Source organism: Pyrus communis, chromosome 16 (genome assembly GCF_041283825.1).
Source record: "Pyrus communis isolate YQ-2024b chromosome 16, ASM4128382v1, whole genome shotgun sequence".
In the NCBI taxonomy this organism is placed as follows: Eukaryota; Viridiplantae; Streptophyta; class Magnoliopsida; order Rosales; family Rosaceae; genus Pyrus; species Pyrus communis.
In genome coordinates, this window is record NC_142580.1 from 7,734,854 (window position 1) to 7,762,758 (window position 27,905).

Consider the following 27,905-nt stretch of genomic DNA (forward strand, 5'->3'; position numbering starts at 1 on the left):
ACCATATTTTAAAAGATATTTTTGTGAAACAATCCCTCCACTTAACGCTGATTTTGACAGGCTTTTCACTGAATGACCAAAATAATTTGCTGTAAACAAACTCAGAAACCACCTCTTTCGATTTTCAATGTCAAATATCAAAATAAGAAGTTATAATTAATAATCTCATTGAACAATTTGGCTAGAAAGCCTAATATAATTGCAAACTAACAAGATATCCCGTCTCTTGTAATCTTTATATAGTGCCCCCACTCTGGCCACCATTGCACCTCAGCTGACCTCCATTCACTCGTCCTCTCTCTCTCTAGGCTCTTTGCTCTCTCTTCCCACTCAAACCATGATTTCCCTACCATGGAAAACCATTGTACTCACTATACTTCTCCTCCACATAACTTCTTCCTCCTTTGAAGCAGAAGCTTTTCCTTCTCTGCTCGATAGAATTACAGGGTTGCCGGGTCAGCCCCCAGTCGGGTTCCAGCAGTATTCGGGTTATGTGACCGTTGATGAGAAAAAACAGAAAGCTCTGTTTTACTACTTAGCTGAAGCAGAAATAGATCCAGCTTCCAAGCCTCTTGTCCTCTGGCTCAATGGAGGTCCCCATTTCTTACCCACCACTAAATTTTCCATCTTTTTTACTTCTCACAATGTTTACCATCTGGGTTTTTAAATAAATGAGATTTTATTTCTGGGTTTTTGATGGGTTGTGATTTTTCCAGGTCCTGGTTGTTCTTCCCTTGGAGTCGGGGCATTTTCTGAGAACGGACCGTTCAGGCCCAAAGGAGAAGTCTTGGTTCGAAATGAACATAGCTGGAATACAGGTGAGATATTTTCTGATCAATGGTGTTTTTCAAAACAATCCAAGGTTGCAGATTGCTTGACGTGCTCATTGGTTTGCAGAAGCAAACATGCTGTACCTGGAGACACCAATTGGAGTGGGGTTCTCTTACTCAACGGATACTTCTTCCTATGAGGGTGTAACCGATCGCATCACAGGCATGACACCTATTTCAAATTTGATTTTTTTTTCTATTTTCCGTCAAAAAAAATTGAAAACTAAAAACTAAAAACGAAATGGTTATCCAACGGACTCTAAATTTTTTTTCTGTCTTTCAAATTTTCTCAGCAAGTAGAAATCTTGCTAGGAAAGAAACAAAATTTCTGCACCTAACTTTCAAGTCAACTTGTCTTGCTATCATCTTCCTTTGTTCATTTTCCCAAAAAAGAAGGAAGTATTCTTTTTATTTCTTCCAAAGTTCCATATGAAATCTTTTCATATCTTGTCACACCAAAGATTCAAAAGAATATTTCATGATGGGGTTTCCACTAATTTAATTTTTTTTTAATTTCCAAAATTCACTTTACAGACATGCCATGTGTGATGCTGTTTTGTGATTGTCCTCGTGAGTTGACAAAAAGCCACCTTTACAGGCTATGTGTGATTTCTGAATTTTGTCCTTGTTGTCTACAGCCAGGGACAATCTTCTCTTCTTGCAAAAGTGGTTAGAAAAGTTTCCCCAATACAGAAATAGAAGTCTGTATATTACTGGAGAAAGCTATGCTGGTATATTTTCTTGATCTTGTTCCTCACTTTTTCTTATTTCTCGATGTTGATTGACTCGATCCTAATGTTGAAAATATTTTCGACGTCAGAAAAAATACCCCGATAAGTAAAAAGGGAACTGATTTTATTTGTCCTGTAGGTCATTATGTTCCTCAGCTAGCAGAACTCATGCTCCAATTCAAGAAGGAATATCAGTTCAATTTGAAAGGAATTGCTGTGAGTAATAATCTTTGAAAATTACCAGCTTTTCGTCGTCTAGATTTTGGTCTAAATGTTTTGTTCTCATGGCAGTTGGGCAATCCAGTCCTAGAATTTGCAACTGACTTAAATTCAAGAGCTGAGTTCTTCTGGTCTCATGGGTTGATATCTGATTCAACATACAACATGTTCACTTCCGTTTGCAACTACTCGCGGTATGTGAGTGAATATTACAGAGGCTCACTTTCGCCTATTTGTGCGATGGTGATGAGCCAAGTGAGCAGAGAAACCAGTAAATTTGTTGACAAGTATGATGTCACCCTTGATGTTTGTATATCATCTGTGTTCTCCCAATCCAAAGCCCTCCTTCCTCAGGTGAATACCATCTATTGCTCCATTGCAGCATGAAATTCTGTGGTTTGGTTTCACGAAGTTCGCATCCATTTTTTAAACAATTGAACTTGTTCGTTTTGCAGGAAGTTGCTGACACAATAGATGTATGCGTAGATGATGAAATAGTTAATTATCTGAACAGGCCAGACGTGCAGAAGGCGCTTCATGCTCGTCTTGTTGGAGTTCGTCAATGGGCAGTTTGCAGCACGTAATTCTCTTCCGAAGCCATACGTTTCAAAAATTCGAATGCAACTCAAAGTAGTATTCACGTTAACAGTTTTGCCTTTGAAATTATCTTCTGTGTTATGGCAGCATACTGGATTATCAGCAGCTGGATGTGGAGATACCAACGATCACAATCGTAGGCAAACTCATCAAAGCAGGAATACCAGTCTTGGTTTACAGGTAGATGAACTTTAGACAGCATCAAAACATTTTGTTTCATCCTAAATTTCATTGCAGTTGACTAAATTTGATTTTTAAACATTCAGCGGCGACCAAGATTCTGTTATCCCGTTGACTGGAAGTCGAAAGTTAGTTAACGGACTTGCAGAGCAGTTAAGATTAAGTACCACTGTACCTTATAGAGTCTGGTTTGGAGGGCAGCAGGTAAATCATACTTGTGATTACTTGAATTTAAGAACTTTCAGATGCTTCTGTTACGAATTTGTAACTTGATAAATTGAATGCTTCATCTTTTCATCTGCAGGTTGGTGGATGGACTCAAGTTTATGGTAATATGCTCTCTTTTGCCACCATTAGAGGAGCATCACACGAAGCGCCATTCTCGCAGCCTGAGAGATCACTCGTGCTGTTCAAGTCGTTTTTGGAGGGCCGGCCTCTACCAGAAGTATTCTGATCTACTGATCAGTTAGGGTCCGAATTGAGATTGTATTGCATTTGTTTGTTACTTGTAACATGTTACATGGGTTTTCCATGCTGTGGAAAGTAGAATTTTGTAAAAATTTGAAAAAAAAAAAGGAGGTAAAGAAAGGGAGTGCTTTTGTCAAATTTCAAGTTTCCATTTTTGTATAATAATATTTCAAGTAATTGATCTGTTTGAATTATTCAGGTGGAGCCGATTTATTCCGGCAAAAATACATCAAGATAAATAATTCTATATAAAAAAACATTACAGCCTGACAAAATAAATTATGATCAAGTGGTTGTTAAAGAGTTATTGGAGTTGAAAACTACAACTGGAGCTTCAACCTGCATTTTCATACAACTGAACTGCAATGCCAATACGGGCTTGGATAACATCACAGATTCCCAGAGGAGGTTGCCTTTATCCACAAATTCTTCGGTTGCGTGGTTGTTTGTATTGCTGGTATGGATTTCTGAAGATTTTTCTGTTTCATTCTTTGGCATCGGAGATGGTCCTGATACTTTTGCCGGATGCACTGCTTGTACCCTATCAGAATTGGATCAGGCAACAAACTAACAATTAACACTTGAGTTAGGTGGGAACCGATGCATACATGCGAGTTTAACATAATGAAGCCTGATGAACATAAAGAAAGTAACTGAAACTAAAAGAAAACCTGCACTCAATCCGGCAAGAGTACTTGAGAAGGTTGGGATAATATTCTGTGCCGCCGCTACAATTTGACAACAGAAGGAAGGAAATAAGGGAAAAAGCTAAACACTCTAATAGCAAAGGGAAACTAAGCGAGAAACTTACCTAAAACTTGGAAGAGAAATTTTGATCGCTGGCCCCCTCCACTCACCGCTCGATTCAGGCACTGCCATCATCAAACTCGCAATTAGGAGCATAAAACCACAGAAGAAAAACATCCAAGTTATACTAATGAAATGAGATGTTCAGATTAACCAACTTACCGAAAGTGGTGAGGTTGACATTACAGGAATCTTTAACTGACGAAGCCTTGATTTCAGTCACTTGAACTTCCATACAATCTTTTGGATCACAGAAAGCAGCACTGCTACCATTGACATTAAGAAATCCCATATTTTTGTTCTTTGGTTGCCTTGACACTGCTGTAATCCTCTGTTTTGCACAGAAAAATGGATTTCGTAAAGGGAATTGTTATTATCACTCCAAAAATCTCATTCTACACTCCAAAATTTCTATAATAGGAAAGAAAATTACACTAGTGAGGAGTGTAGAATGAGATTTTTGGAGTGCCAATAACACTTCCCTTCTTAAATACTTTTAGTAAAGAACTGTATCCGTAGTCCACCTTAGGGATGAAGAGTTCACCATATGCAAGCTGCAAAAAATGTTTATAATTCAAATGCAAATCATACCTTTGAAAACCTCGCAACATGACTTGGAAGCCCTACTTCCTGCAAGAGAGGACTGCAACCAACATAAGAATTACATACGAAATTTAAGAATTCATGACAAACTCTGTGGCAAAGTGCCTTATGCAGCCTCCCACCTTTCGTCCATGTTTACAAGCTTCATCACTATTCACAAGCACCTTAGCTGCCCAGCTGTTTGACAAAAACAAGTAAAAGTACTTATAAATAAAGTACTTCAGCAACAGGATTATATCAACTCTAACTTAGAACAAGAACAAACTAATGATTTAGCTGTCGCTAGGCATAGCTCAGTAATCAGATCTCTCTCTCCCAGAGAGGAGTTCTGCGTGTACGCCCCACGACACGCTATTTTCTGCCCCTAAAGAGGATTTACCAAGTCTATATACCCTCACACAATGTCACATCTGACAGGAAAAGATGTAACTCAACTGGCAGTCACACCACTCGTATAAAGACCGACATAAATTAGTTTAGGAATTAGGGTATTGTTGCTCAAGAGGCAAGCTTAGGGAATAATTAGCCCCAAAGTTAACAGTGTACATGTTCCGGAATAAGATTGTATGCAAACATCTTATTACAGAGAAAGATAAGGTTGAGGCAAACATACGCGCAAGATGTTGGAGGGCTCCATACAAGTCCAGCAATCACAACGAGCTGAGAGGGAGAAAATAAACCCACTCTCGTTAGCGACTGGTTGAATAAACTTGAACTTATGTGTTTTCTTTATCATGCTTAAGCAAACATGGACTACTCCTACAATAAACAACTGATTCATTTCTGGATCAAGGCTGAATAAGTATTAACTTCCTAGATGAGACGATTAAACAGAAGACATGAACCTCATCAAAGACTCCTGCTGGACTGTCATCATAGTTGGCAAGAAAGAAGCCGCCAAGAGTATACCTGAAACAAGTGTAAACACAAATTTCAGTGATCAAATTCTCACAACAATCACAAATCATATGAACGCTATTCTCTTTTACAACAATGTTATAATTATACTTACCCAAATGCTTCAACTAATCTGAAATCTTTCGGAATGCATGCTCGGACAGTTGCTGCTTTGACAAGATGGAGTTGATACAACGCGCTAGGTACAAAAACCAGGGCAATCAGCAAGTCCCTTATCATTACCAAGAACAAAGAGCAGTCAAGTTATAAAAAAAGCAAGTGCTGTTGGACACTTACCTGCCTTTGAATATCCACGGAGGCTTGCCGTAGGAACATTTTGTCTCTCCAACATCCATATGGACTTGGATAATTTCAAGAAAGTGCTTTATCCAGAAGCAATTAAGTTTGAAGATGCCAAAATCAAGTCATTTAAACTGCATCCAAGGAGTCCCTACACAAAAGTGCAACTTTCGTTAGAAGTATAGAAGATACTCTGTGACATAAACAAAGGAGTTAATCACCTCATGGTGCCACCCCAACCCCATGCAATCGCAATGATCACTTGCCTTGTCTTGTCAAATACTAGAAAACACATTTGTAGAAGACGAACTTCCATGCACCTGAACACAATGGTGGCGATATCCTAAGTCAATCAGACATTGTTACGTGAAAAATGACACGGTAGTGCATGATTGGCCATATATATATATATATATATATATGAGACTTGGTGCTGCATTGTGCAGCGTGTGTGTACGGACCGCAACCTTTTGTAAAAGGTTGGGTTTCATTCAACCTTTTACTGTTGTATATTTTGTTGAAAGATTGTAACTTTTGGTTAAAAGACATGATACTTATTCAAATTGTATGAATAAAATTAAAAGATGTAATAAGTCAAATTTAATTTCTGAAAATATTAAATAGAAGACATGTCTGTTAGGTCAACACTATTAAGAAGGGTTGTATATCTTCAACTAAAATAAACGGACTCAATGAACGATGTTTTAATGCCTATAAATACCTATTGTGGCATAATGTTTCACATACAATTTCAGAAATTTGTTTCTACATTCCTTGCTCTCTTCTTTCTACATCACATTCATACAATTTCTTTCTAGTTATTTATAAAGAATATAATTCAGTTTTGCTAATCGAATATTTCATACTTTGTTGTATCCTGAAAATGATTTGTCAAGAACCCTTTAGCAAACTCATTCGAGTGGGAACAAATAACACTTTAACAAAACGATTCAAGTCGTACCTCAAAATCATCATTCGGATTATTCTCTATATTTCCATATTTACTCTAACAACCATGACATCCCAAGTGTCGGTGGAGGACAGTTAACAATATTTGTTTTATACTAATTACTAGAAATAATTGTAAGATCGATGCCCATTTTTCTTTCTCCACCAAATCCAATTCATTAAATCTCTAACGCATGCAGAATTTAGAAAAACCAAAACCCTCTTCACTAGCATTGAGAAGATCAAAAGCACATCTGAGTTGTAAACAAACACAAATAAGTAAAAGCTCACCAGAAAGAAATGAAACCAACCATGAAAAGCTGCATACAACAAAACCCAGCGCTCCAAAAACTTGCCAAGCAAGGAGGCTTTTTAAGTTGAATTATGAGAAGAAAGAGAGGTGAAAAGCCAGAAGAAGAAGAAGAAGAAGAAAAAAGTGAAAAAAATGAGTGGGTGCAAGAGTGAGTGAAGGAGGAATAATTTAAGGAGGTGAGAGAAAACCAACACACAAAAAGGGATTCGCTGAGGAGAAAAATAACATATGTGAGTGGGGATCACCACCATTTAATATGGTAGATAAATAAAATGATAAACATACATCACATTAAATTTAAATACTTTCGAAATTCAAATTTATCTAATGATTGGATGTGGATAGAACCAGGAGGACTTGTCCAAACCCACCACAAATTCTATTTGGCGCCAACTGAAATTACCAATACCATCAACTTTCAGGAACGTGTTACTTGCTGCCCAACTGATGAGATGATGCAATCATATTCATATAGCTACGAGCTTAGGAGCTTACGAGATGAGTTTTGTTTGTTTCTACTTGTTTAATTCTTTACAATGATATCTAACCACATATCCTGGATCACAACTTCATTATATCTTCTGTGTCTCCAAGTATACTTTTTGATTGGATCATATTCAACAAACTTTAACTCTATCATATTCTAATACTTGGCAACATGGTTTTTATGAGATTACGGAAGTCCTGTGCGAAATTTATAAGAGCTTCATTTTAAGATAGTTTATACAAAAAAAGTAAGATAATATATTGATGCTAGAAAGTAATAATTTAAATCAAAACAAACTTTAGGACTCATTGATTTTAAGTTTACAAATGTCATTAAATAATAAATCAAAAGATCTACAAAATAACTTTCACTAAATAATAAAAAGCTGTTCAATATTAAACAACCAAACAAGAAAAAAGGCTTCAAAATCTCTAAGTTTAAAGTTTCATTTGAATGTATAGCATTATTATATAATAAATTTTAGAAAAAAAATGTTCATTTTTACGGAGTTGTTATTGACACTCAAAGTATCTTATTATGCACTCCAAATTCTTATATTTATAAAAAAAAAAAAAAATTAAACTTATGAGGAGTGCACGATAAGATTTTAAAGTGTTAATAAAAGTAATTTTTTTACTATATGGCATTATTAGATGGCAAAAAAATTTGGGGACCCTTTCAAAACTTTATCAACTCTATTCATGCAAATACTCTACAAATAAAGAGTCTTTACTTGACGGTTTTCTTCTTATATTCTTGCTGAAGAAAGATGAGGTTCTACTATAAATTTATTGACAATATGATGAGGAACGCAACCTCTTATAAGCCCTTTTATATAGTTTGATCACTCACCAATGTGAAACTTTATCCTCACATTCTCACATTTTCACCAAAACAACGGATATAATGCACACACAAATCTCTGTTGAATTCTTATAATTTGTTTTTGAAACTTACAAAAATAGGACAATGAAGGAAAATGAATAAGCCTTTACAGAGTTCGGGTTCTCTTCTTTCATGGATAAATTTTTGATTGTGACGAAAATACGAATGGTACACCACGTATTTTTATGTAAGTGGTGGGAAATTTTATTTTTTAAGTTATTAACTTTTTAACATACATATTTCATAATTTATATAGTAACATTGATGTACCACTTCGTGTGCCGGTCAAACTAAAAAAATCTATGGCATGCATGATGGCGATGGCTTTGGACCCACTAAAAACGGAAGAAAATGTTGAGATTCTCACTGAAAGACGTGTCAACGAACTGAACACACACAAGGGAAAGACAGAGAGGAGGGTGAGCTGCAGTAAATACTCGTAAGAGAAGAGTTAACTACTATTAACTACCAACTGCAATGATCCTCTGTACTGTGCAGTGCACTTGAGAGGGTGACTAGTGCTTCTCTTGATGAGCAGCAATCTTCAAGAGACGCGTATAACCAATCCTTCCGACAGACAGGCACGCGTGCACTAACATGCAATGGTGCCACGGAAGGTAGTATAAGTTTATCATCCGTTTTGTTAATTTTCAAGAGTGTATTTTTACGTTGTACTGAATGCAACGTGATATTGTAGATTAAATTATAATATTTATTTAAAATTTCTATAGTATATTAATGATGTGTTCAAGTTCAACACGAATTTTAATAAGAATGCAAAAGTAATAATTTGATGAAGCCAAATTAAAACGGTACAAACCACACCGACAACTTAAAAATCATTATCAACCATCCGTATCTAAGTCTCCACATCTAAAATTGTAAATTAATATATAAGCTTCAATCAAGAATCACATCATAAGTGATATTGCTTTTTGTATCAAGGTTTAAATTAAATGCACCCCATAGACAAACGGATGTATACACCACTATGAAACAATATTTTCTCCCACTAGCGGCCTAAGCTTCCATGAGCCCATGCTTGAGCCAAGGCAAGCCATGTGCCCCGCCCTAAACCCTGAGAATGGCTTACCCATATAATGATGATGCTGTTTACCTTTCTCATGAGATCATGTTCTTAACTTGAGATAACGTTCCTGTGACATTCCGGGTGTAGGTACGTTTCTCTCCGATATCAACTAGTGACCATGAGACTGCTCTTTCAAAGCATCCATCCCGCAACTGTCATGCCCAAATCAACATTCGAAATTGCTCAGGCTACCAATAATCTCTGCAAGAACACTCCCCAATCTTGAAGTGATGGAATCTGTCGGAATCACTCACAACAATTGCACGCCCCGTTACCACAGAAACATGTTTTGCGAACTCATGGCAATCATTGCACGCCCTGATGTTCTTAAAAACCACAATAGGGGCATCACCTGTTGCGGAAATAAGCCCAAATGCTATGGCAAGTCTCTCACTGTGGTGAAGAAGCTGTTCTTTCCTTTCCGGAAAACCGCTCACTACGTCCTCCTCCGTAAGAAACGACTCTTCAGCATCCCTGAAAGAAATGCTCAGCTCCTTCAGTTTCGAGTATATCTGTTCTATCTGAGAATGGTGCTGATCGCCCACTATAAACCGATGCTTTTTGCCCTTGACGGTAAATGTAATCCAGCTGCATCCGATTTCTTTCCTCAAGTTCCTTTCAGCCATCATTCTTCTATAAAATGCAGCTTCTTCCCACTTCTGGGATGATGCATACAAAATAAACATAATTATGTAACTAGCAGTGTCCTCCGGGTCCAACTGGAGGAGGTTCTCGGCTGCTAACTTTCTGAGCTCAAGGTTTCAATGCATCCAGCATCCACCCAATAAACTTTTCCAGCTCATTGCATCGGGTTAAAACGGCATACTCTATATTAAATCAAGTGCCTCCTGTAGTTGTCCAGCACGAGAGTATACGTCAATCATACAATCGTAATGATCAATGGTTCGTAATGATCAATGAATGGTTCGTCCTCCATTACTCATTGATTCCAGATACTGCTTTCCCTCTGTGACCAAACCCGAATGGCTGCAAGCAGCTAAAACTGCTATAAATGTTACTGAATTTGGCTTTACACCTGAATCCTGCATTCTTTTGAAAAGCGTAAGAGCTTCGGAGGCATTGCCGTGATAAGCATAACCACATATTGTGGCAGTCCAGGCCACAGAATCAGGTTTATCTATCGATTCAAATGCTCGATAGGCACAGTCCAATCTGCCACATTTTGAGTACATCATAATCAATGCACTCGCACCATGCAAGAATGCAATGAGCCCTATTTTTATTGCATCAGCATGAACTTGAGTCCCCAAATTTATATCCGCGATTGCAGAGCAGGCTTGAAGAATGCTTGTATGTACGAATGAATTTAAGGTAACACCTTTAGTAATTAAAGATTGAAAAATCTCTACACACTTATCAAATTTCCCACTCTGGCAATAGCCAGAGATTATAGCACTCCATGAAACATCATTTGGTTCATGAATCCTTTTGAATGCTCGACAAGCAGACTCAAATTTTGCACATTTGACATAGAAGTCCACTAGAGGAGTTCCTACAGAACCTCGGAATCCAGCCCAAGTTTAACACCGTAACTATGAACTTGCCTTCCCATATTCAAGTCCTCCAAACCAGCACATGCCTTGAGAACTATCGAAAAAACGAAATCATCCACCTCTACACTTTTCTTAACCATCTCAGCAAACAATTCCAAAATCTCCTCTAATTTCTCGTCTTCAGTATAGCCCACCATCAACCCAGTCCAAAAACAGCATTCCTTTCTTCCATCCTATCGAAAACAATCCTAGCACCCTCTAACCACCCACACTTCACATATATGTTTGCAATCGCCGTTTCAACCGAAACATTACTACTCATTTCACTTCTTATCACATAAGAATGTATCTGTCTCCCAAGCTCCAAAAGTGATTCCTCAGTCAAGGAACTTAAGATGCTTGTAAAACTCGATGCGTTCGGTCTAATCCCAAATTCTATCGTTTTCGAAAACATCGAAATAGCTCTGTTCAAAACACCCTTCTGCGCATACGCCGATATAACTATAACCCAAGAAACCAAATTCCTTTGAAGCATCTCATCAAACACCTTCTGTGCAACCGATAAACTCCGCAATCACAATACATCTGCAGAGCCTCGTTCTCAAGAAACTCAAGTGGGTTCTTCACTGTCCTCCTCAACCATCCATGCACAGATTTTCCATCCGACAACGAACCCATCAATCCACACATTTCAAACAAAACATTTATACGAGTGAGGACTGACGGATACACCCGCGTCGTTCATCTGCTCGAGAAAGTGGCGCGCTTCTCTGAGCTTCCCTTGCTTGGATAGAGAGACCAGGTGCACATTTTCGACCTGACCCATTTCGATTTGGCAGGTATCGATCGACGTAGCGGTGGATTTCAGGGAAACCCACGACGGAATTTGAGCAAAGTTGGCAGCTTTTGCGGACGGAGACTGATCGGGATGGTGTAAAGCGCGGCAGAGAACATTGGACTGTGAAGGAAGACGACATTCAAATTTAAGCTTTTGATTCGCAGGAAAATTACGAAGGAAAAACAGTTGAAAAAGCCACGAAAACTCTAATTTCTATAAAACGTTAGCGAAAACGACACCGTATCGGCGAATAAAATAGGCGCCACAGGCCCACAGGTGCTTTTTACTTTTCACAGAAAATCTCCGTTAATTCTGGCTTTGAAAAAAAAAAAGGGGTGCATGCACCGCCAATAAAATTTGTTTGGTTGCCGAGAAAATCCAGCAAAATCGAAACCCTAAAATTTGATAATTCGTCGAAGCAACTTGGGTAAGCGAAGCAAATGGAGGCTTCGTTGCATTTCCGCGGGGTTAGAATCCCCGGCTACTCACGAACTCCGAGACTCTGGCACCTGTCGCGGGTCTCCTTCGGGGCGTCGCCGTCGCGATCAATCTACGCGGCAGTGGAAAATGCATGCAGAAGCGGTAGGCTGAGAGCTAAGAGCGAGAAGAGAAGAATCGAAGCTGTGCTTGGAGACGAAGAGGATGAAGAGAATGCGACAGAGAGCCGTGGGTCCGATGCGCCGCCGTTTACGTGCGTGATGAAGTTCGGGGGATCGTCGCTGGCGTCGGCGGAGAGGATAAGAGAGATTGCTCAGCTCGTTGTTAGCTTTCCCGATGAAAAGCCTATCGTCGTGCTCTCTGCCATGGGGAAGACCACTAATAACCTCTTACTTGTAATGCACTTTTCATAAATATCTAATTAGTTTCTTTAATGCTCTGATTTAATTGGTAAAGAATGATGAGGTTGAATGCTGTGATTTGTGTACCATGTATGCATTTAGGCTGGTGAGAAGGCCGTTAGCTGCGGAGTTTCGAATGCGTCCGAAATCGAAGAATTGAGCTCTGTAAATCAACTCCATCTCAGGTAGCTTGTAGTTTTCTCTTTGTTCTTATTTTCTTTTTAATTGCGACTTTGGAACTGTTGTTAAAAAACTGTGTGGTTGCATTTGCTCAGGACTGTCTATGAACTTGGAATCGATGCCTCCGTTATTTCGGGTAAGGAATTTAATTATTGAAGGGATGAAAAAAATATGCAAACTTTTCTGTTTCGGTGTGGTCAAGTTTTGAAATTTGGATAATGAGGTGAAGGATCAGAGGTTAATTGGAATTTCGGGTATTTGCTATTCTTTGTTTTGCATATTTTGCAGTACACTTGGAAGAACTAGAGCAACTGCTGAAGGGAATAGCTATGATGAAAGAGTTGACTCTCCGAACAAGAGACTATCTAGTTTCATTTGGAGAGTGCATGTCTACAAGAATCTTTGCAGCTTATCTAAATAGCATCGGTGTTAAGGCACGCCAAGTATGTATACCCCGTCTTTAGAAAATATGTTTCTCACTTTGTTTCTTTTTTTTATTTTCCAAACCCAGGATTGCATTTTGATTATGTACGTTTTCTTTTATTAGAAGCCACTAAAGCTTTCTTTTTTATGATGGTTGCTGCTTAATGTATTGCAGTATGATGCATTTGACATTGGTTTCATAACAACAGATGACTTCACCAATGCTGACATCTTAGAGGCAACTTACCCATCTGTCGCTAATCGTTTATATGACGATTGGATTAGGGATCCTGCACTTCCTGTTGTTACTGGCTTTCTCGGAAAGGTCTTTCTCCTGGCTAGCTGCCCAATGCAATTCGTGCTCATGTGCATGCTTTAAAGTCTCAGTTTCTCAGGAAATTAACGTTATTTGCTGGGCTTTCAACATCACATATGTTTTACTGATTGTAGGGCTGGAAAACTTGTGCAGTCACTACCCTCGGCAGGGGTGGTAGTGATTTGACAGCCACAACAATAGGCAAAGCCCTAGGCCTGCGAGAAGTTCAGGTGAGATTTGGCTCTGAATGCATGTACCACCAGAAGTCATCTGCAGATATGCACCTATCATGCATGCATTCACCACAATTATGCTGATTGTTGTCTGTTACTTTATGGATCTAGCTAATATTACGGCCATTTATTGGAGACTTTGTTCATTTCTTTTTTTAATTAGAACTAATGCTAATATTTTTACCTTTCAATTATTGGACAAGCATATACAGAAGCTAATTTGACATTTTTAGCAGGTGTGGAAGGATGTTGATGGTGTTTTGACCTGCGATCCTAGTATATGTCCTGTTGCAGAACCTGTTCCTTATTTGACTTTCGATGAGGCAGCTGAGCTTGCATATTTTGGTGCTCAGGTTAGATTCTGTTTGTTCTTTCAGTTTAGATGTTATTTTCTATTTCTAATTAAATGGACTCAATCAGTTAGTTGAAATTTAGTCTTGATATTATATCTGCAGTCTCTGTTTATGAGAGAAACAATGGCACAGAGAGTTAACCTAATGAAAGGTTATCAAATGGACTTTGGGATCCCATCCATGAAGTTCTCTAGACTAAGTTTGCAGACTACAGCTTATTTTTGCATGAGCATCTGTCATTGAGATGATTAGGATGGCATCCGTCATGGTCGGTTCATTCGTTTCATGTATATATTGTAACTAGAGAGACAAAGCATTAATCGTCTGATTTGTATGGTGAAACGTAGATAAGAGTCCACATGAGCGCTTGCCATTTAGAATGAGTAGTAGAAAAAGAAATATAATCACAATGGCAACTTTGCAGGTTCTACATCCTCAATCCATGAGACCAGCTAGAGATGCTGAAATACCTGTTAGGGTCAAGAACTCCTATAATCCCAAAGCTCCTGGTACCCTCATCACTAAAACAAGAGATATGAGCAAGGTGTGGGCAGCTTAATCCTTTCTTTTACTTGAGAAGTGAAGCATGTGTAAGGATTCGAACATTCTTGCTTTTTTATTTATTTCCCCAACTTATCCGTTCAAATGAACTTTAGGCTGTTCTAACTAGCATAGTTCTGAAGCAAAATGTCACCCTGTTGGATATTGTCAGTACACGCATGCTTGGGCAAGTTGGTTTCCTTGCAAAGGTGAGTGAATCTTTGTTTCCTTGGTTTTGTTTTCTACTTGTTGCCCTTATTGGTTTTTGGTTTTGAAATTTATGATCGTAACTGGCATGATTTCCCTCCTCCATTGGGATTCATCATCCAAATAGGTGTTCTCAACCTTCGAAGATTTGGGCATATCCGTGGATGTTGTTGCAACAAGTGAAGTTAGTTTATCTTTGACATTGGATCCATCAAAATTTTGGAGTAGGGAACTAATTCAGCAGGTAAGCATATGAATCTTGTATCATTTGTCAAGGAATTACTTGTCATGCGTGCTTAGTTGTAATGTTTTCAAAGCTGTGCATGATTTCTAAGGTACCTCTGGAGAAGATGCATCCTGTTGTAAGTATCCACGATGGGAAATACATAAAGATGTGCATGCAAAATACATAGAAAATAGATATGCATTGTCAGCTTCAAGTTTCATGTTTGTTAAGAATCAATTTTGATACATCTTGAGTTGAAAGATTTGTCTGGAACTCAAACTTTTTGGGTAGGGAATTTGAATGATGGGGATCCAGCTTAATGGCATGGGTCTAAAACTTAGAAATAGTCCCCATACTTAATGCAAGTACCCTTGTATGTTTTTCAGATGTACAAAATTGAAAAGCATTGTTATTTTATTTTATTTTTTTCTTGTTTCATGTTCCCACACCCAAGTGCTCTTTCTAGTTTTCTAAATGCATATGAAATGGTGCCATACGTAACAGGAACTTGACCACATGGAAGAAAAACTCGAACAAATTGCATTCGTGAATCTTCTGCAGCAGAGATCAATCATCTCGCTCATAGGGAATGTTCAGTATTCTTCACTGATACTAGAAAAGGTGTTGTATTTCTCTCTGCAATGTATAGTATCTATTGATGTTTTCTTTCAGTAGTGTATTATTTTTCTCTTCTTTCTTAACTCATGGACTTCCCTTCGCACAGGTATTCCATGTTCTTCGAACCAATCAAGTCAATGTTCAAATGATCTCGCAAGGGGCATCCAAGGTCTCTTGTCCCGACTAAATAAGATTTCACTCGTTCATTCTTTTTTTTTTTTGTTTTTTTGCTTCTAATATTTGATTTGCTATAAATCAGGTAAACATCTCATTGATAGTAAATGATAGTGAGGCTGAAAAATGCGTCAAGGCCCTTCACCATGCCTTTTTTGAGAGCGGTGACCTGTCTGAGCTAGTACCAGAATTTGGATTTGGAAATGGGTCGGCCTCGCCATTACCCGTAGAAACATGGTGATTATGAGGCAGTCTAATCTTCTGAACACAATTTTCTTCTTAGCTGACTTAAGCTTATATTCCTGGATACTGCAGTTGCTTGCAAACTTACGAGTCATCTCCAACCGAATTCCTTGAAATATTATGTTTCTTTTGCTATTTTTACGTTTGCCAAATATGATATGATCGATCAACTGGAATTTATTCTTCCGGGAAAGACGAGACACTTGTATGCATGATCTCCTTGTTTCATTCATCTTGACACTTAATTGCATTAATTCTAAAAGATGTATGCCAGTAAACTGTCATGGATATGCAAACAAGAGATAATTCAACATAAGGCATTAGGCTGTTAGTTTTCGTCTCAATCTCAATCAAGGCAAGAGACTCCCCGTCTTACAACCTACTGTTTTGAACCTGATTTTCCCAAAGCTTGACTCGCAAAAATTCGATGCTCAAATCGAAGGTCACGATGATATATTTTTCGGCGTTCCTGTCACGCGGTAGAACCCAATGCAGAGCACCATTCGCAAGTACATTGTTGGAAGCGACCTAAGAGCGCCAATAAGCAGGAGCAAGGCATGTTAGCACGTTACAAGTTCCGAAGATGAGCAAAACCCGAAGGGGACCATCCAAAATTGGTGGTTTTAGAAGCTCGATACAGTACTCAGCATAATACGATGGGTGATACGTATCTTCACTTCGGTCACTCTGCAGAACCAGAAAGAGCTGACGACCGTCGTTTCTGCTGTAGTGGTCGGATTCGATTAATAAGGAAGGAGCGGCTCAGATGAGTATCAATGAAGGGGCAAGTTTTGATCCGAGAGTTCCACAACTTGCACACTCTTCTACATTTGATTAAAGATTTGACAGGCAACCGCAGCAAGATTTCTGCTATGATTTCTTCAGCAAGGTAGTCGATTGACATTGCCTTTCTAGTTTCTACCGGATCAATTATCCAAGTCTTTTCTGTTGGAAGGTGAAGGGAGAAACTATGACAATTTATAGGTAGGGTAGTGAGGATGGGTGACCCTATTTTTCGTGAGTAACAAGGAAGAATAAAACGCCGGCAGCACCTAAATTATGGTATATTCAAAATGGACGGATCATGGAGGCCGAGGCCGAATAAGCTACCAAACTACGTCTTGGGGGTATAAGGTTGAAGTTGATCAACTAATTATTGGTTGATCTTTTCAACGTTGGAAGAAGTACCGAGTTCGAATTCGACACCCATAGACCTTCACATTTCAACAAAGGACTGAAGGAGCGACGCTATATGGATATATATAGTATCTCAAAGTGAAGTCACCAGCTTTAACTGTATTCAAAATAATTCACAAGAGAAAGAAGATTTGTTGATCGTGGTCAAAAGTGCATCCTTGTAAGCAATAGTGAAGATTCAAACACTTATAAGCTCTATTAAAGAGTACTTGGAGATGAAGTGTGTAAAGAGAAGGAGATATATTGTTTAAAGATGGCATTGTATAGCCTACGACCATGAGCTTGGAATTCTTGTGTTACAAGTTACAACTATCTTCAATAAAATGGATTCATAAAATGATCATATGAACACTCTGTCTACATGAAAATAGTGATTAAGGAGAATTTTAAATCGTCTTTACGTGCAGTGGGGAGCCTAAGAATTCCTAATAGTAAGGGACAACGCTTCGCGTATCAAGGATTACTTCGATGCGCCACTTGCAGATCAATCTGATGGTTCAAGACCAAGCGAAGCCTATTAGGTGAGCCTGTTCAAGTTCGAGATGCAAATGATTGGGGGTGAAAGAAGACGGTATGATCAACCAACGAGAATTTATTCTTTTCCTCTTGGGTGAGCCTATTCAAGTGAAGCCTATTACCTTGAAAAGTTATGTTTCTTTAAATTATGCTCTTTTTTATTTTAACCTTTTTTCCAACCATGATATGATCTACCAACTGGAATTTATTCTTACAGTAAAGGTGCAATACCTTTGGGCATGATCTGTTTGTTTCATTCAGCTTAACACATTTTGCACTAAATCTAAACAGATATCTAGTAAATTGGGGTAGATATGCAAACAACAGATGATTCAACATCACACAAAATTTTTTAGTAAACCAACAAAATGCATTTAGGGAACATATAATGGAGATGTAAAGAATCGGATAGCTTAGGAATGGGAAAAGTTAGGGAATTGGTATAAAATTGAATTCGACCATGCCAAATGTAAGTTGGGAAGAAAAGGATACAACTTAGAAAATAAAAGGAGAAAGGAAAATTTGTAACATATTGTTCCTTGCCCTGCTGATACTTTATCCATGGAGCTGGCCAATCGATTAGTAGGAAACAGCATCGGGCTGGCTAAGTAAGATGAGACTCTCTACGAAAGGATTCATTGATGAGTAGCCATCTAGAGCAGTTGCAGCATTTTTATTTCCGGTCTTGAAATCCACCACTATTGCCCGCCTATCGCCACCCACCAATATTTTCATCACCAGTTCATCACAGCCATTGAAACCAAGAGGGGTAGTAGGACGATATCCTTTGAAGAGTACATTATTGTTATCTAGTTTAGTCCACGATTTCACTTCAACATATGCTTTCATGACCCACAAATGAAGCGCATAGACAAAATGTTCTCCTCCGTTGTCAATCTGAACCAAGGCAAGAGACTCTCCATATCTTAAAATGTAACTCGGGCAACCTGTTTTTCTAAAACCTTCAGGCATCGCGATCTCGTGGAAGAGTTCAGTACCGAAATCAAACGACACAATGACATGTTCTTTGGAATTTCTGTCACGGGGTAGAACCCAATGCATAGCACCATTAAAAAATGCATCTTTCGATTTCCTCAAGAACCTTGAGCACAAATAAGCAGGAAAAACAGCAGTTGCAGCAGTACTAAGACTTGTCCAACATCCCTTGGCCAAGGAGTAAACCTCAACCCCCAACAAAGAATTCCTCACAGTAACAATTCTCAAGACCTTGTAGTCATTGGTCAGTGAATCATAGCCAAAGAAATAGGTTTGTGTATCCTTAAAGTTGTTCTTCTTAATATTAGGGCTAGGCAAAATCACATACTTTCTGACTGAAGGGTTCCAAATGATCGTGGGGGCATCTTCGTCCTGCAACAGTCCGTCATGAGCAAGGCATATAATCCCGTTACAAGTTCCGACCATTGACAGGTGACTAAAACAACGTTTTATTACGTCTGGAATTGCTGGTTTGATAAGCTCGGTGTAACCAGATGGAGAACTAAGGATATTACCATAATACGAGTAGTAACTATTACCATACCATCCATTCTTCTTTCGTAGAAGAAGATGGTGTCGACCATCGCTGTTGTTTTCGTGTTCGGATTGTATCAATAAGGACCGCCTGAGATAGGTGTCAATGAAGGTGCAACTTTTGATCACAGAGTTCCACGTCTTGCACACTCTTCTAACTTTGATTACAGACTTGAAGGGCAACCTCACCAAGATATCTGCTACGATTTCTTCAGGAAAGCAATTGATTGACATTGCTTTTTTACTTTGATTTCACAAATCCATGTTTCGACTGTTTCAAAGAGATGGCGGCGGTGCAAGAGAGTTGGTGGTTCTTATTCTCGTTGAAAGGGTGCAGGGAGAAATTTTGGCAATTTACAGGTAGGGTTTTCGTGAATGTACGTATAACAAGGATTTGGGTTTTAGGGTTTTCGTGAATGTATAACAAGGATTTGGGTTTTAGGATTTTCATGAATGCCTATGTCATATTAATTAATGAATTTATCTTATTGGATGTTAATTATATACATTAAATATCACTAGATATGATACACCAATGTAAATATATTGTTGTATTAAATAAATAAAAAGTCAAACGATAGTGATTTTTATTAGAAAAAATAAAAATGCATACAACTTGGTGTCTTGCATAATATTTTATAAATGTTTTTGACATAATTTGTGTACGGATTGGTTTATTTTTAAATTGTGTTGTTCAGTATTTTTTTTTATTTTTACAAACAATATTATTTACAATGAGGGGTTAAGATGAGCTAAGTTTTACAATGAGCTAATAATAATACGATTCTAATTCGCATTTAATAAGAATCAAACTTGAGAAGGACGACAGATAAAAAAAAAAATAAAAAAAACTACGGTGGGCAGGTTATATGCTAGGCCCGTAAAATCAAAGAAAAGTTTCTGTTAGGCCCCGGCATTGTGATTCGAACCAAGGTAATAAATTTCCGTAAGACGGCTGACGACACACCTCCACCCTCGAGCCTTCAGCTTTCAGCAGCTCTCGACCATGGTGCGGAGATATTTCTCCGTGTGGCAAATGGACCTCCAACAAAACGACCAATGCCACCCTATTCTACTTCCCTCTGGCCCTCCTTCCTGGTACTTTTCATAATTCAAACTCTCTCTCTCTCTCTCTCTCTCTCTCTCTCTCTCTCTCTCTCTCTCTGTGATTGCTTAGTGGGCTCTCTTTTTTTGGCAGCGGAAAGACCTCCTTACTATTCCAGTTTGCATTCAACTCCGCCATGGATGCTGCCCACCAATGCACAAATGGTCAAGTAATTTTCATCTGCAACCGGCGCAGGTTAGAGGCCAAACCCCCTTATCTTTCCCAGGTACCTTTCCTCTTCTCATTTTTTTTAAGGAGTTGGCTCATTCCCCGCCAATTGGTTGTGGGGTGGACCTCAACTTCATAGGTTATTAATTTGTGTTAGAACTGTTCAGGGCGTTGATTCATCATCTGAAGCATTTCAACGAATACAAATGAAGTAAGTCAATAGACCATTAAAAGAATGAACAATGGTGATGCAAAAAAATGGGTTTCTTGAGGTTGTGATCTGCGTAGGTATGTGGACGACGAGGAAGGAATTAAAAAGTACTTTGCTGCATTTCATCTGCACGACACATTTCCAGTCGCGGTTGTCATCGATGATTTTGGAGATTTGTTTGAAATAAGGTGCTTCCTTTCTTCTTCTTTCATGGACTTTCAACAATTTACAAAGATTAATTCTTTTCTGCTTGCAATTTGAAGAAGCCGCCAAGAAAGATACGGAAACCCACGAGGAAGAGACTTGGCAATGGTTCGGACACTGGCTTTGTGTCACAATGCCATGATCCATGCCAAGTGAGTGACTATTTTAATTACAATTAGTGACTTATCTTTCTCTTATGGTTTGATTTTTTATGGTAGCGAAATAAGGCCTTGTAAGTAGGGATGTGCAACGGTTATGGTAGGCGGGTAACCGCAGTTATTTACCCATAACCGTTTAAGCTTTTACCCGCATAACCGTTTACTCGTTAGGTATTTACATAAACGGGTATACCCATACCCATAACCATTTATAAACAGTTAACCATACACATAACCGCATACCCATTTACCCATAACTGCATACCCGTTTACCCATAACCGTGTACCCGTTTACTTTTTTATTTTTTAACCCATCTACCTATTTTTTTAACAACTTGAAAATCAAAAAGAAATTTGTCATAATTTTCTTTTTTTCTAACTATGAAATATCATTATAAGTACATTTAACATGTATTTTTATATTAACAGCAATATTATTTATGAATATATGCAATGTCTCCCAATTATTTAATGGTCAATCTATTACAAGAATCATGCATGGTTGTAGGTTAATTAATATTCTTGTACACATTCATATATATATATATATATATATATATATATATATATATATATATATATGTAAGTACACATTAGTCTTCATATATATATATGACACACCCCGACCCAGAAAGTCCACTTGGACCCTGAATCGAGCTGTGCTGGCCGACACCTGGAAGGTGACGAAACCATAAAATGTGATAGTGTATAAAAAGTGAATAAATTTGAATCTAAAAGCGTCTAAATACCAGAGTGCGCTACGAGTGGGAGCGAACCCATTTCACACGCGATGTCAGAGCATAAGTAAGGTACAGTAGTGTGGGTAAGAATCATACCCTTAAAAGTAGCCACCAATACTAAGATTAGCTATATATCCTCGTCGATACGAACTCAGCAGTTAAAACCTGAAGGGGTACAAAACAGAAAGTGTGAGTAAGCAGTAAAACCAAGCTTCCCAAAACTATTACCTTTCTAACAGTAATAACCCCTCACTGTAATTCCCTTATCGTTTTCTATAAGACAGTACAACATATATACATATATCCAAACCATACTCAGAAATGACCAAAACCACGGTTTGCCATCAACTCCACCATGCAATAATAAGTGGGCCAAATGAACTTAATCAATACAAAATGATATATCAGTCGGAGTCATCTAATATGACATGTACAACTTATCCATATCTCATCAATTATGGCTAGCATATAAGTCAGAGTCACCTATAGTGACCTATACGACTTATCCATATCTCATCAATCATGGCTAGCATATAAGTCAGAGTCACTTATAGTGACCTGTACAACTTATACATATCTTATCAATCATGGCTAGCATATAAGTCGGAGTCACCTATAGTGACCTGTACGACTTATCCATATCTAATCAATCATGGCTAGCCAATAGCTCAATAAGTATACCTGCACACGAGTCGGAACCACCTAAATTGGTCTGTATGACATGACTGGGTGTAAATAAATACGCTCAAGTGCTACAATCACGTGAAGACTGTGCGAATAATCGCGGGTCACCTACGAGTCGGAACCACCTAAAGTGGTCTGTACGACAAGACTATGCACCTACCTTGGATCCAAGGTGAGAGTAAGGTGCGGGAGGTGAACATCACGTGAAGGACTGTGCCCTGGCCACGGGCGGGAGCACTAACATCGGGGTGCAGGTTTATGAGCTCTCAATGCATCTCAATATAACATGTGCAACTCATGGCAACCAGTACGACAGTATCGAAGTTGCCTAACACATAACTGTAGTCATGCTATAACGCAATCGATTCAACTAATACTATAAACTCACCTGAACTTACCTGGGTGTCCTGCATTCACCTTTGCACTTGAAAGCATTCCCAATAATTATATGCAAGTAATATACATATGGATATACCATGATGCAATCTAATACTCAACCATGTCGTAGCATTTTCAATTATAAACAATACGGTGTGAAGTGTACAATCAATAATGCCCTACTCCCGAACTACTTATTTTCAGGGATAATTATCCATGACAACCCAATTAACACTAATTTAACTAACTAATTCACAAAACTAAAACTTGTCTTTACCAATTTCCTCCGCATTACTTAATTTCCCAAGCAAGGCTTTTGTCTCAAATATTTTATGGCTGCATCTAACGTCTCGTTAGACTGCCTATGTACCCTAAACAGGGATCAAGTCATTCGTAGTTCAAATAGGTACTTCAAGCATTCACAATAATTATATGAAGGTAATATACCTAATCAATTTAAAAGTGTCGATAGAACTCTCAATAATATGTACGATAAAAAGGAAAAGATCCACTTATCTGGAGTCCACGCTATGATTCTCTAGCGTACACACATCGAGACATCACGATCTATCGCCGCCTGTGACCAATTATCAAATCACGTCTCAAAGTTTTTACCGATAGAATACATAATTTACATAAAACATATCCTCAAGGACCCTTAAGAATAATTTGAGACCCATTGACCAAAAGTCAACCGTCGATCAAAAATCGACGGTAGGGTCTACAACCCTGTATAACTTGACCCGGAAGATCCACATATCAGATTTTTAATCTGCAACTCCCAACGATCCACAATATGTTTCTAGAATAACATATTAAATTTTCATTACGATCCAACGGTCAGATCTCCGCCAATTGCCTAAAGCAAGTGGTCGTGAACATTTATTTTGCTAACTTACAAATTCAATTCGGGAAGATCCGTACATCGGATTTCAGATCCATAAATTCCTATGATCTTTAAATATTACATATTATAATGTACCCAAGTTTGGTGACGATCCAACGGTCGGATCGTCGATTCACATTTTCATCAAGCAACGTATCGTAACGAATTTAGGTTCCAACGATCAACCTATGTCATTCAAATAACAAAACTGAATTCAAGACATTCGACATAGCCTAAAAATAGCATTGGCAACCCACTGGCCACGCGCCGCCGCGGGTGGCGGTCGGCCGCCCCGACTCGCCGAAAAATCCAACTATTTCCAAATATTCTCAAACTTCACAGAAATGAATATCTCAGTTAGTGGAGCAACTTTCATACCTGCCACGAAGTCCAAAAGTGGACGGAAGATGGTCAATTTTGCCCACAAAGCCGGCGGGTGCCTAAAACTTCCCGACGTCGATTCGTCGTCTACGGTGGTCCAACGGGGTCAAGGTTGGTTGGGTTTTGCTCCTGGGATGATGGGCTACAAAGCCCAAGTGGTGGCATCAGCCATCACTTTGCCGATTTGCCGAAAAATCGAAAAGGGTGGCCGGAGCACTATTGATTTTCGTCAACTTTCGTGGCCTCAAACCACCACATACCATGGTTAATCAAGGTGGTTCTTGGGTGATTTTTGTAGAGGGGAAAGAGAGCTTCAAGATGGTAGTGATGGCATCGAAAAATTCTATCGGAGTTGGCCGGAATCGGCCTTGGAAAATGGGTGGTCACATAGGTCGAGCATGGGTGCACGGGAAGCTTTCCCAATTTTTTTTTTTTCTTTTCTTTTCTTCTTTCTTTCTGATTGGCTGCAGGCTTCCCTCCTCTCTTCTAATTGGTTCCTTATCCCTTTAATTTAATTGGTCCACTAATCCCACAAGGTGGGAATTCAAATATTTAAATAACCAATTTCAAACGTTCATAACTATACCGTTATAATCCGGACTCACAAACGGCTTTCGCCTATGCGTTCACACCAACAAGTACTACGAGAATATGTTAAAAGAATAAGTCATACGTCTCTCTAAACGATGGTCAACATAAGTCAAAATCTTTGTCTTTATGGCATTTTCGTAAATTCACGCTTTTAAAATAAGATAAAAACGTAAAATTTGGAACGGATTGTCACAATCTACCCACCATCAGAAAATTTCATCCTCGAAATTTAAAATCATCAGTTAAACGTAGAATACTCAAAATTAAAGAGAGATATGTAGGTAAATACATACACGAGGAAGGCATCAAGTTATAGCAACTACATAATAGAGGATGACATTCCGTCATGATTGGAGTGTAGTGACTCTTCTTTCATGCCTTCAAATTCCTACTTTCCTTCTCCTTCAGTACCATGCCAAAATATATATATATTTTTTTCTATAAACGTGTTTAAAGCGTAACGCACTTCGAAATTAAACATGTAATATTTTTAGGTCAAGCCCAAACAACAATTAACGAATTAAATAAGTAATTACAAATATTAACGTAGAATAATCTACTTGTTTACTTGCTTAACAACCCAACGAATAAGTTACGGTTTGCAGCCCACAATACCGACAATTCACTGTTGTCTTGATAAGCAAGTAACAATTCTCAAGGGTGCAATATTACCATCTTGCCCCTCAATGAGAAATACACATACAAGTCTCGATTGTACTCATTCACTACCTTCTTAGGCAACATTGTCAATAACATAAATTTTCTACATCACAATCTCAATCAATCAAATATTTGTTCACAATATTCTTTTGTAAATCATGAGCTGCATATCGTTATTTCAAATGACACCATACTCCTAAACAGGAATGTAACTATCGTTACCCATAATTCTAACAAAAGTAAGCGTCTATTAAATATGCACTGTGCGTAAAATCTCTATACGTCAACTCCAATGATACCATAGTTAACCCAAAATTGTAACCCTGGTTACAAGTGACAAGAATAGAGATAAGGATATACTGCAACCACGCTAATGGTGGGACAAACAAGATGCAACTTGTCCACAAAGGTCTGAGTAACTCATTTCAAATTAATCGTTAACCTAGGGGTAGAAATGCAATACTGAACAACTTCTAATACTCGAAACCTTCATAACGACTTCCAAAGGCTTGGAAGTGAAACATGTAACACGATGAAATATAAATACATCAAGATGATAATCTTGTCCGGTTTCTGTTTGCTGAATTTGTATAAAAGTCTAGGAGTAGTTTTCTCAAAAAGTCGTCGTCCTCTGAATGCAATTAGAAAATTGTAGTTGTCCAAAAAATTTGAACTCTATATCCTCAATATCCCCACAACATTAATCAAAAGCGAGGTGCATCTAGAGTGAGGATTAATTTAAAAACACATCAAAGGGAGCCTCGATTTTATCTCTTCCCTACTTCCACATTTGATCACGTCACAAAGAGAACTTCTAGATCACATCACCTGAAGAGGTTGACTACATCCCACTTCTATCTTAGTGGTCTTCACAAGTGTCTTGTTGTTGAAATTTCAACACCCATTTTAAGGAAATAACTATTGCCAATACTTCAATTTTTAGAGCAAGAAGAATATTGTTTTCTACTTAAGTAAACAACCACCAATTGGAACATCATATAAGCGTATCATTGGTTTAGCATCACGATTAATGAATTTCACATTCTTTACATATACAACATATCTCGAACTGAGCATATAAAAAGAAACTTCCTAACTCCATTCATACAAAATGATTAAAATCATTTGAACCATTTCTTGATAGATTAAAGGTAACTCTATATCGATACTCATATTTCCCAACTAAATAGAATAGGACAGGCTGGAAGTGTGCGAGAGTAGATACACAATAGTGCACTCATAGATGCTAATTTAATTCTACTATTGCCTCTGACAAAACTTAGCTTGTTCCAAAAAGTAAATGTAATAAAAAGTTCTAAGATCAATGAAGATTTGGACACACTTTTCTACATAAGAGTCCCAATCAGTATTCCAATGAAATTAGAAATTGTTAATTCTAGGTCATAATTATGATGGTTCATCTTTAGCGGTTCTACCACCGAGAAACATAAGCATTAACATACTAAGAAAGTCTGAATCCGAATTGACTTGTCACATCAATCGACAATCACCATGCATCATCAAAATCTCCACAGAGAAGTGTCATCTAGCCTTCGAAATAAGGTGATGACTGTTGACTTTAGGTCAATGAATAAGATGGTTCGTTTCAAACGGTTCTAATCGTGAAAAGTAAAAGCAATACTCCGTCATGTTGCCATACCAACTTAACAATGTGGTGGATCCGCGGTAAGATTTTTGGGATATGACGCCAAAAGTATACGTCCTCGAAATGAACAATACTACTAACCAACTCTACGACACGAACTAAAAGGTCTTCACAATTTCCTCGACACTCATAACAATCCGCATTTCGATTCTAATGTCTACCTATGGAAGTGATCGAGAGGTGGTTAGTCAAAGGGTTTTCGTTTACCTAGATAAGTGATAGGGTAAAAACAACAATCATGAGTTTTCCGTCCTATTACAAAGCTTATTCCTAAGCTTCCACGATCCTAATTTATTCGGCTCAAGCGAAGTAGTTCATTGATCCTAGGAGGATTTGATGATTGCTTTTCGGATTTCTACAACTCCCAGGATATGACAACTTACATTCGCAAGCCTATTCTCACCCATTTAATAAGTACAACTACGAAAGCAAAAATCTGGGAATAGCGTTAATTGAAAAATCCCAATGCTAGAAAAAGACCTTGCTTAAGATCTACTTTCAAAAAGACTTCATCGACAGTCGATCTTCCTCCTAAAGATCCAACATGAACACAAGTATGCTTGAAGATATTAGTGCTAATAGGGACCAAACAAATAATTATCCCTCAGATGATCTTCCGCGAAATGTTACTAAGAAATCAAGACTAACTAAGATTTCCAATCTCTAAAGGATCAATACTAACGGCGGTAGGACAATGATAGAATTATTTGGTAATATCTCTGGCGATGCATGATTATCAAAACATTTACTTAGGCCATCAACTTGCCTCAC

At 38.2% G+C, this 27,905-nt stretch overlaps 5 protein-coding genes and 1 pseudogene across 14 annotated transcripts; 3 read left to right on the forward strand and 3 right to left on the reverse strand.

Moving 5' to 3' along the window:
• The first annotated feature begins 250 nt into the window (after positions 1-250).
• LOC137730649 (serine carboxypeptidase-like 45) lies at positions 251-3,219 on the forward strand. Its single transcript, XM_068469622.2, has 10 exons — positions 251-593; positions 717-818; positions 898-993; positions 1,469-1,561; positions 1,701-1,777; positions 1,853-2,134; positions 2,236-2,360; positions 2,465-2,557; positions 2,644-2,761; positions 2,862-3,219. Exons 1-10 carry the CDS (start codon positions 338-340, stop codon positions 3,009-3,011), a joined length of 1,392 nt encoding a protein of 463 aa, XP_068325723.1. The 5' UTR covers positions 251-337; the 3' UTR covers positions 3,012-3,219.
• LOC137730648 (protein NEOXANTHIN-DEFICIENT 1) lies at positions 3,154-7,129 on the reverse strand. 10 transcript variants are annotated; one of them, XM_088688140.1, is made up of 12 exons: positions 6,892-7,129; positions 5,899-5,952; positions 5,630-5,783; positions 5,448-5,531; positions 5,281-5,344; positions 5,049-5,095; positions 4,558-4,612; positions 4,424-4,462; positions 3,995-4,163; positions 3,837-3,897; positions 3,697-3,753; positions 3,154-3,566 (listed from the first exon to the last, which is right to left on the reverse strand). In XM_088688140.1, exons 3-12 carry the CDS (start codon positions 5,686-5,688, stop codon positions 3,311-3,313), a joined length of 891 nt encoding a protein of 296 aa, XP_088544266.1. In that variant the 5' UTR covers positions 5,689-5,783; positions 5,899-5,952; positions 6,892-7,129; the 3' UTR covers positions 3,154-3,310. The 10 variants fall into 10 exon arrangements, with proteins under 10 accessions (XP_088544266.1, XP_088544265.1, XP_088544268.1 ...); XM_088688139.1 differs by having other exon boundaries at positions 5,854-5,952; positions 6,892-7,035; XM_088688142.1 differs by having other exon boundaries at positions 5,630-5,766; positions 6,872-7,035.
• A 2,271-nt stretch (positions 7,130-9,400) lies between these two features.
• Positions 9,401-11,846, reverse strand: LOC137730647 (pentatricopeptide repeat-containing protein At5g13270, chloroplastic pseudogene; annotated as a pseudogene).
• Positions 11,847-11,992: 146 nt separating this feature from the next.
• LOC137730650 (aspartokinase 1, chloroplastic) lies at positions 11,993-16,291 on the forward strand. Its single transcript, XM_068469623.2, has 13 exons — positions 11,993-12,540; positions 12,649-12,731; positions 12,822-12,862; positions 13,015-13,169; positions 13,325-13,474; positions 13,600-13,695; positions 13,935-14,051; positions 14,476-14,595; positions 14,708-14,800; positions 14,926-15,042; positions 15,529-15,645; positions 15,749-15,811; positions 15,902-16,291. Exons 1-13 carry the CDS (start codon positions 12,148-12,150, stop codon positions 16,055-16,057), a joined length of 1,701 nt encoding a protein of 566 aa, XP_068325724.1. The 5' UTR covers positions 11,993-12,147; the 3' UTR covers positions 16,058-16,291.
• A 2,060-nt stretch (positions 16,292-18,351) lies between these two features.
• LOC137732610 (F-box/kelch-repeat protein At3g06240-like) lies at positions 18,352-19,536 on the reverse strand. The gene has a single exon (XM_068471916.2). The coding sequence runs from the start codon at positions 19,534-19,536 to the stop codon at positions 18,352-18,354; it is 1,185 nt and encodes a 394-aa protein (XP_068328017.2).
• Positions 19,537-20,308: 772 nt separating this feature from the next.
• LOC148689905 (uncharacterized) lies at positions 20,309-21,146 on the forward strand. The gene is made up of 5 exons (XM_088687873.1): positions 20,309-20,400; positions 20,501-20,633; positions 20,743-20,786; positions 20,864-20,974; positions 21,050-21,146. The coding sequence occupies exons 1-5, from the start codon at positions 20,309-20,311 to the stop codon at positions 21,144-21,146; spliced, it is 477 nt and encodes a 158-aa protein (XP_088543999.1).
• Positions 21,147-27,905: the final 6,759 nt, after the last annotated feature.

Bases quoted from the DNA above. Each gene is read 5' to 3' on its own strand.
- LOC148689905 (XM_088687873.1), top strand. From the start codon at position 20,309: ATGGTGCGGAGATATTTCTCCGTGTGGCAAATGGACCTCCAACAAAAC. The intron at 20,634-20,742 runs GTACCTTTCCTC...AGAACTGTTCAG, and splicing joins AACCCCCTTATCTTTCCCAG to GGCGTTGATTCATCATCTGA. The intron at 20,975-21,049 runs GTGCTTCCTTTC...TGCAATTTGAAG, and splicing joins GGAGATTTGTTTGAAATAAG to AAGCCGCCAAGAAAGATACG.
- LOC137730649 (XM_068469622.2), top strand. From the start codon at position 338: ATGATTTCCCTACCATGGAAAACCATTGTACTCACTATACTTCTCCTC. The intron at 1,778-1,852 runs GTGAGTAATAAT...TTCTCATGGCAG, and splicing joins TCAATTTGAAAGGAATTGCT to TTGGGCAATCCAGTCCTAGA. The intron at 2,762-2,861 runs GTAAATCATACT...TTTCATCTGCAG, and splicing joins TCTGGTTTGGAGGGCAGCAG to GTTGGTGGATGGACTCAAGT.
- LOC137730650 (XM_068469623.2), top strand. From the start codon at position 12,148: ATGGAGGCTTCGTTGCATTTCCGCGGGGTTAGAATCCCCGGCTACTCA. The intron at 12,541-12,648 runs GTAATGCACTTT...GTATGCATTTAG, and splicing joins CCACTAATAACCTCTTACTT to GCTGGTGAGAAGGCCGTTAG. The intron at 13,475-13,599 runs GTCTTTCTCCTG...TACTGATTGTAG, and splicing joins TTACTGGCTTTCTCGGAAAG to GGCTGGAAAACTTGTGCAGT.
- LOC137732610 (XM_068471916.2), bottom strand. From the start codon at position 19,536: ATGTCAATCAATTGCTTTCCTGAAGAAATCGTAGCAGATATCTTGGTG.
- LOC137730648 (XM_088688140.1), bottom strand. From the start codon at position 5,688: ATGGATGTTGGAGAGACAAAATGTTCCTACGGCAAGCCTCCGTGGATA. The intron at 5,345-5,447 runs GTAAGTATAATT...CACTTGTTTCAG, and splicing joins AGATTAGTTGAAGCATTTGG to GTATACTCTTGGCGGCTTCT. The intron at 3,754-3,836 runs GTAAGTTTCTCG...GTCAAATTGTAG, and splicing joins ATTTCTCTTCCAAGTTTTAG to CGGCGGCACAGAATATTATC.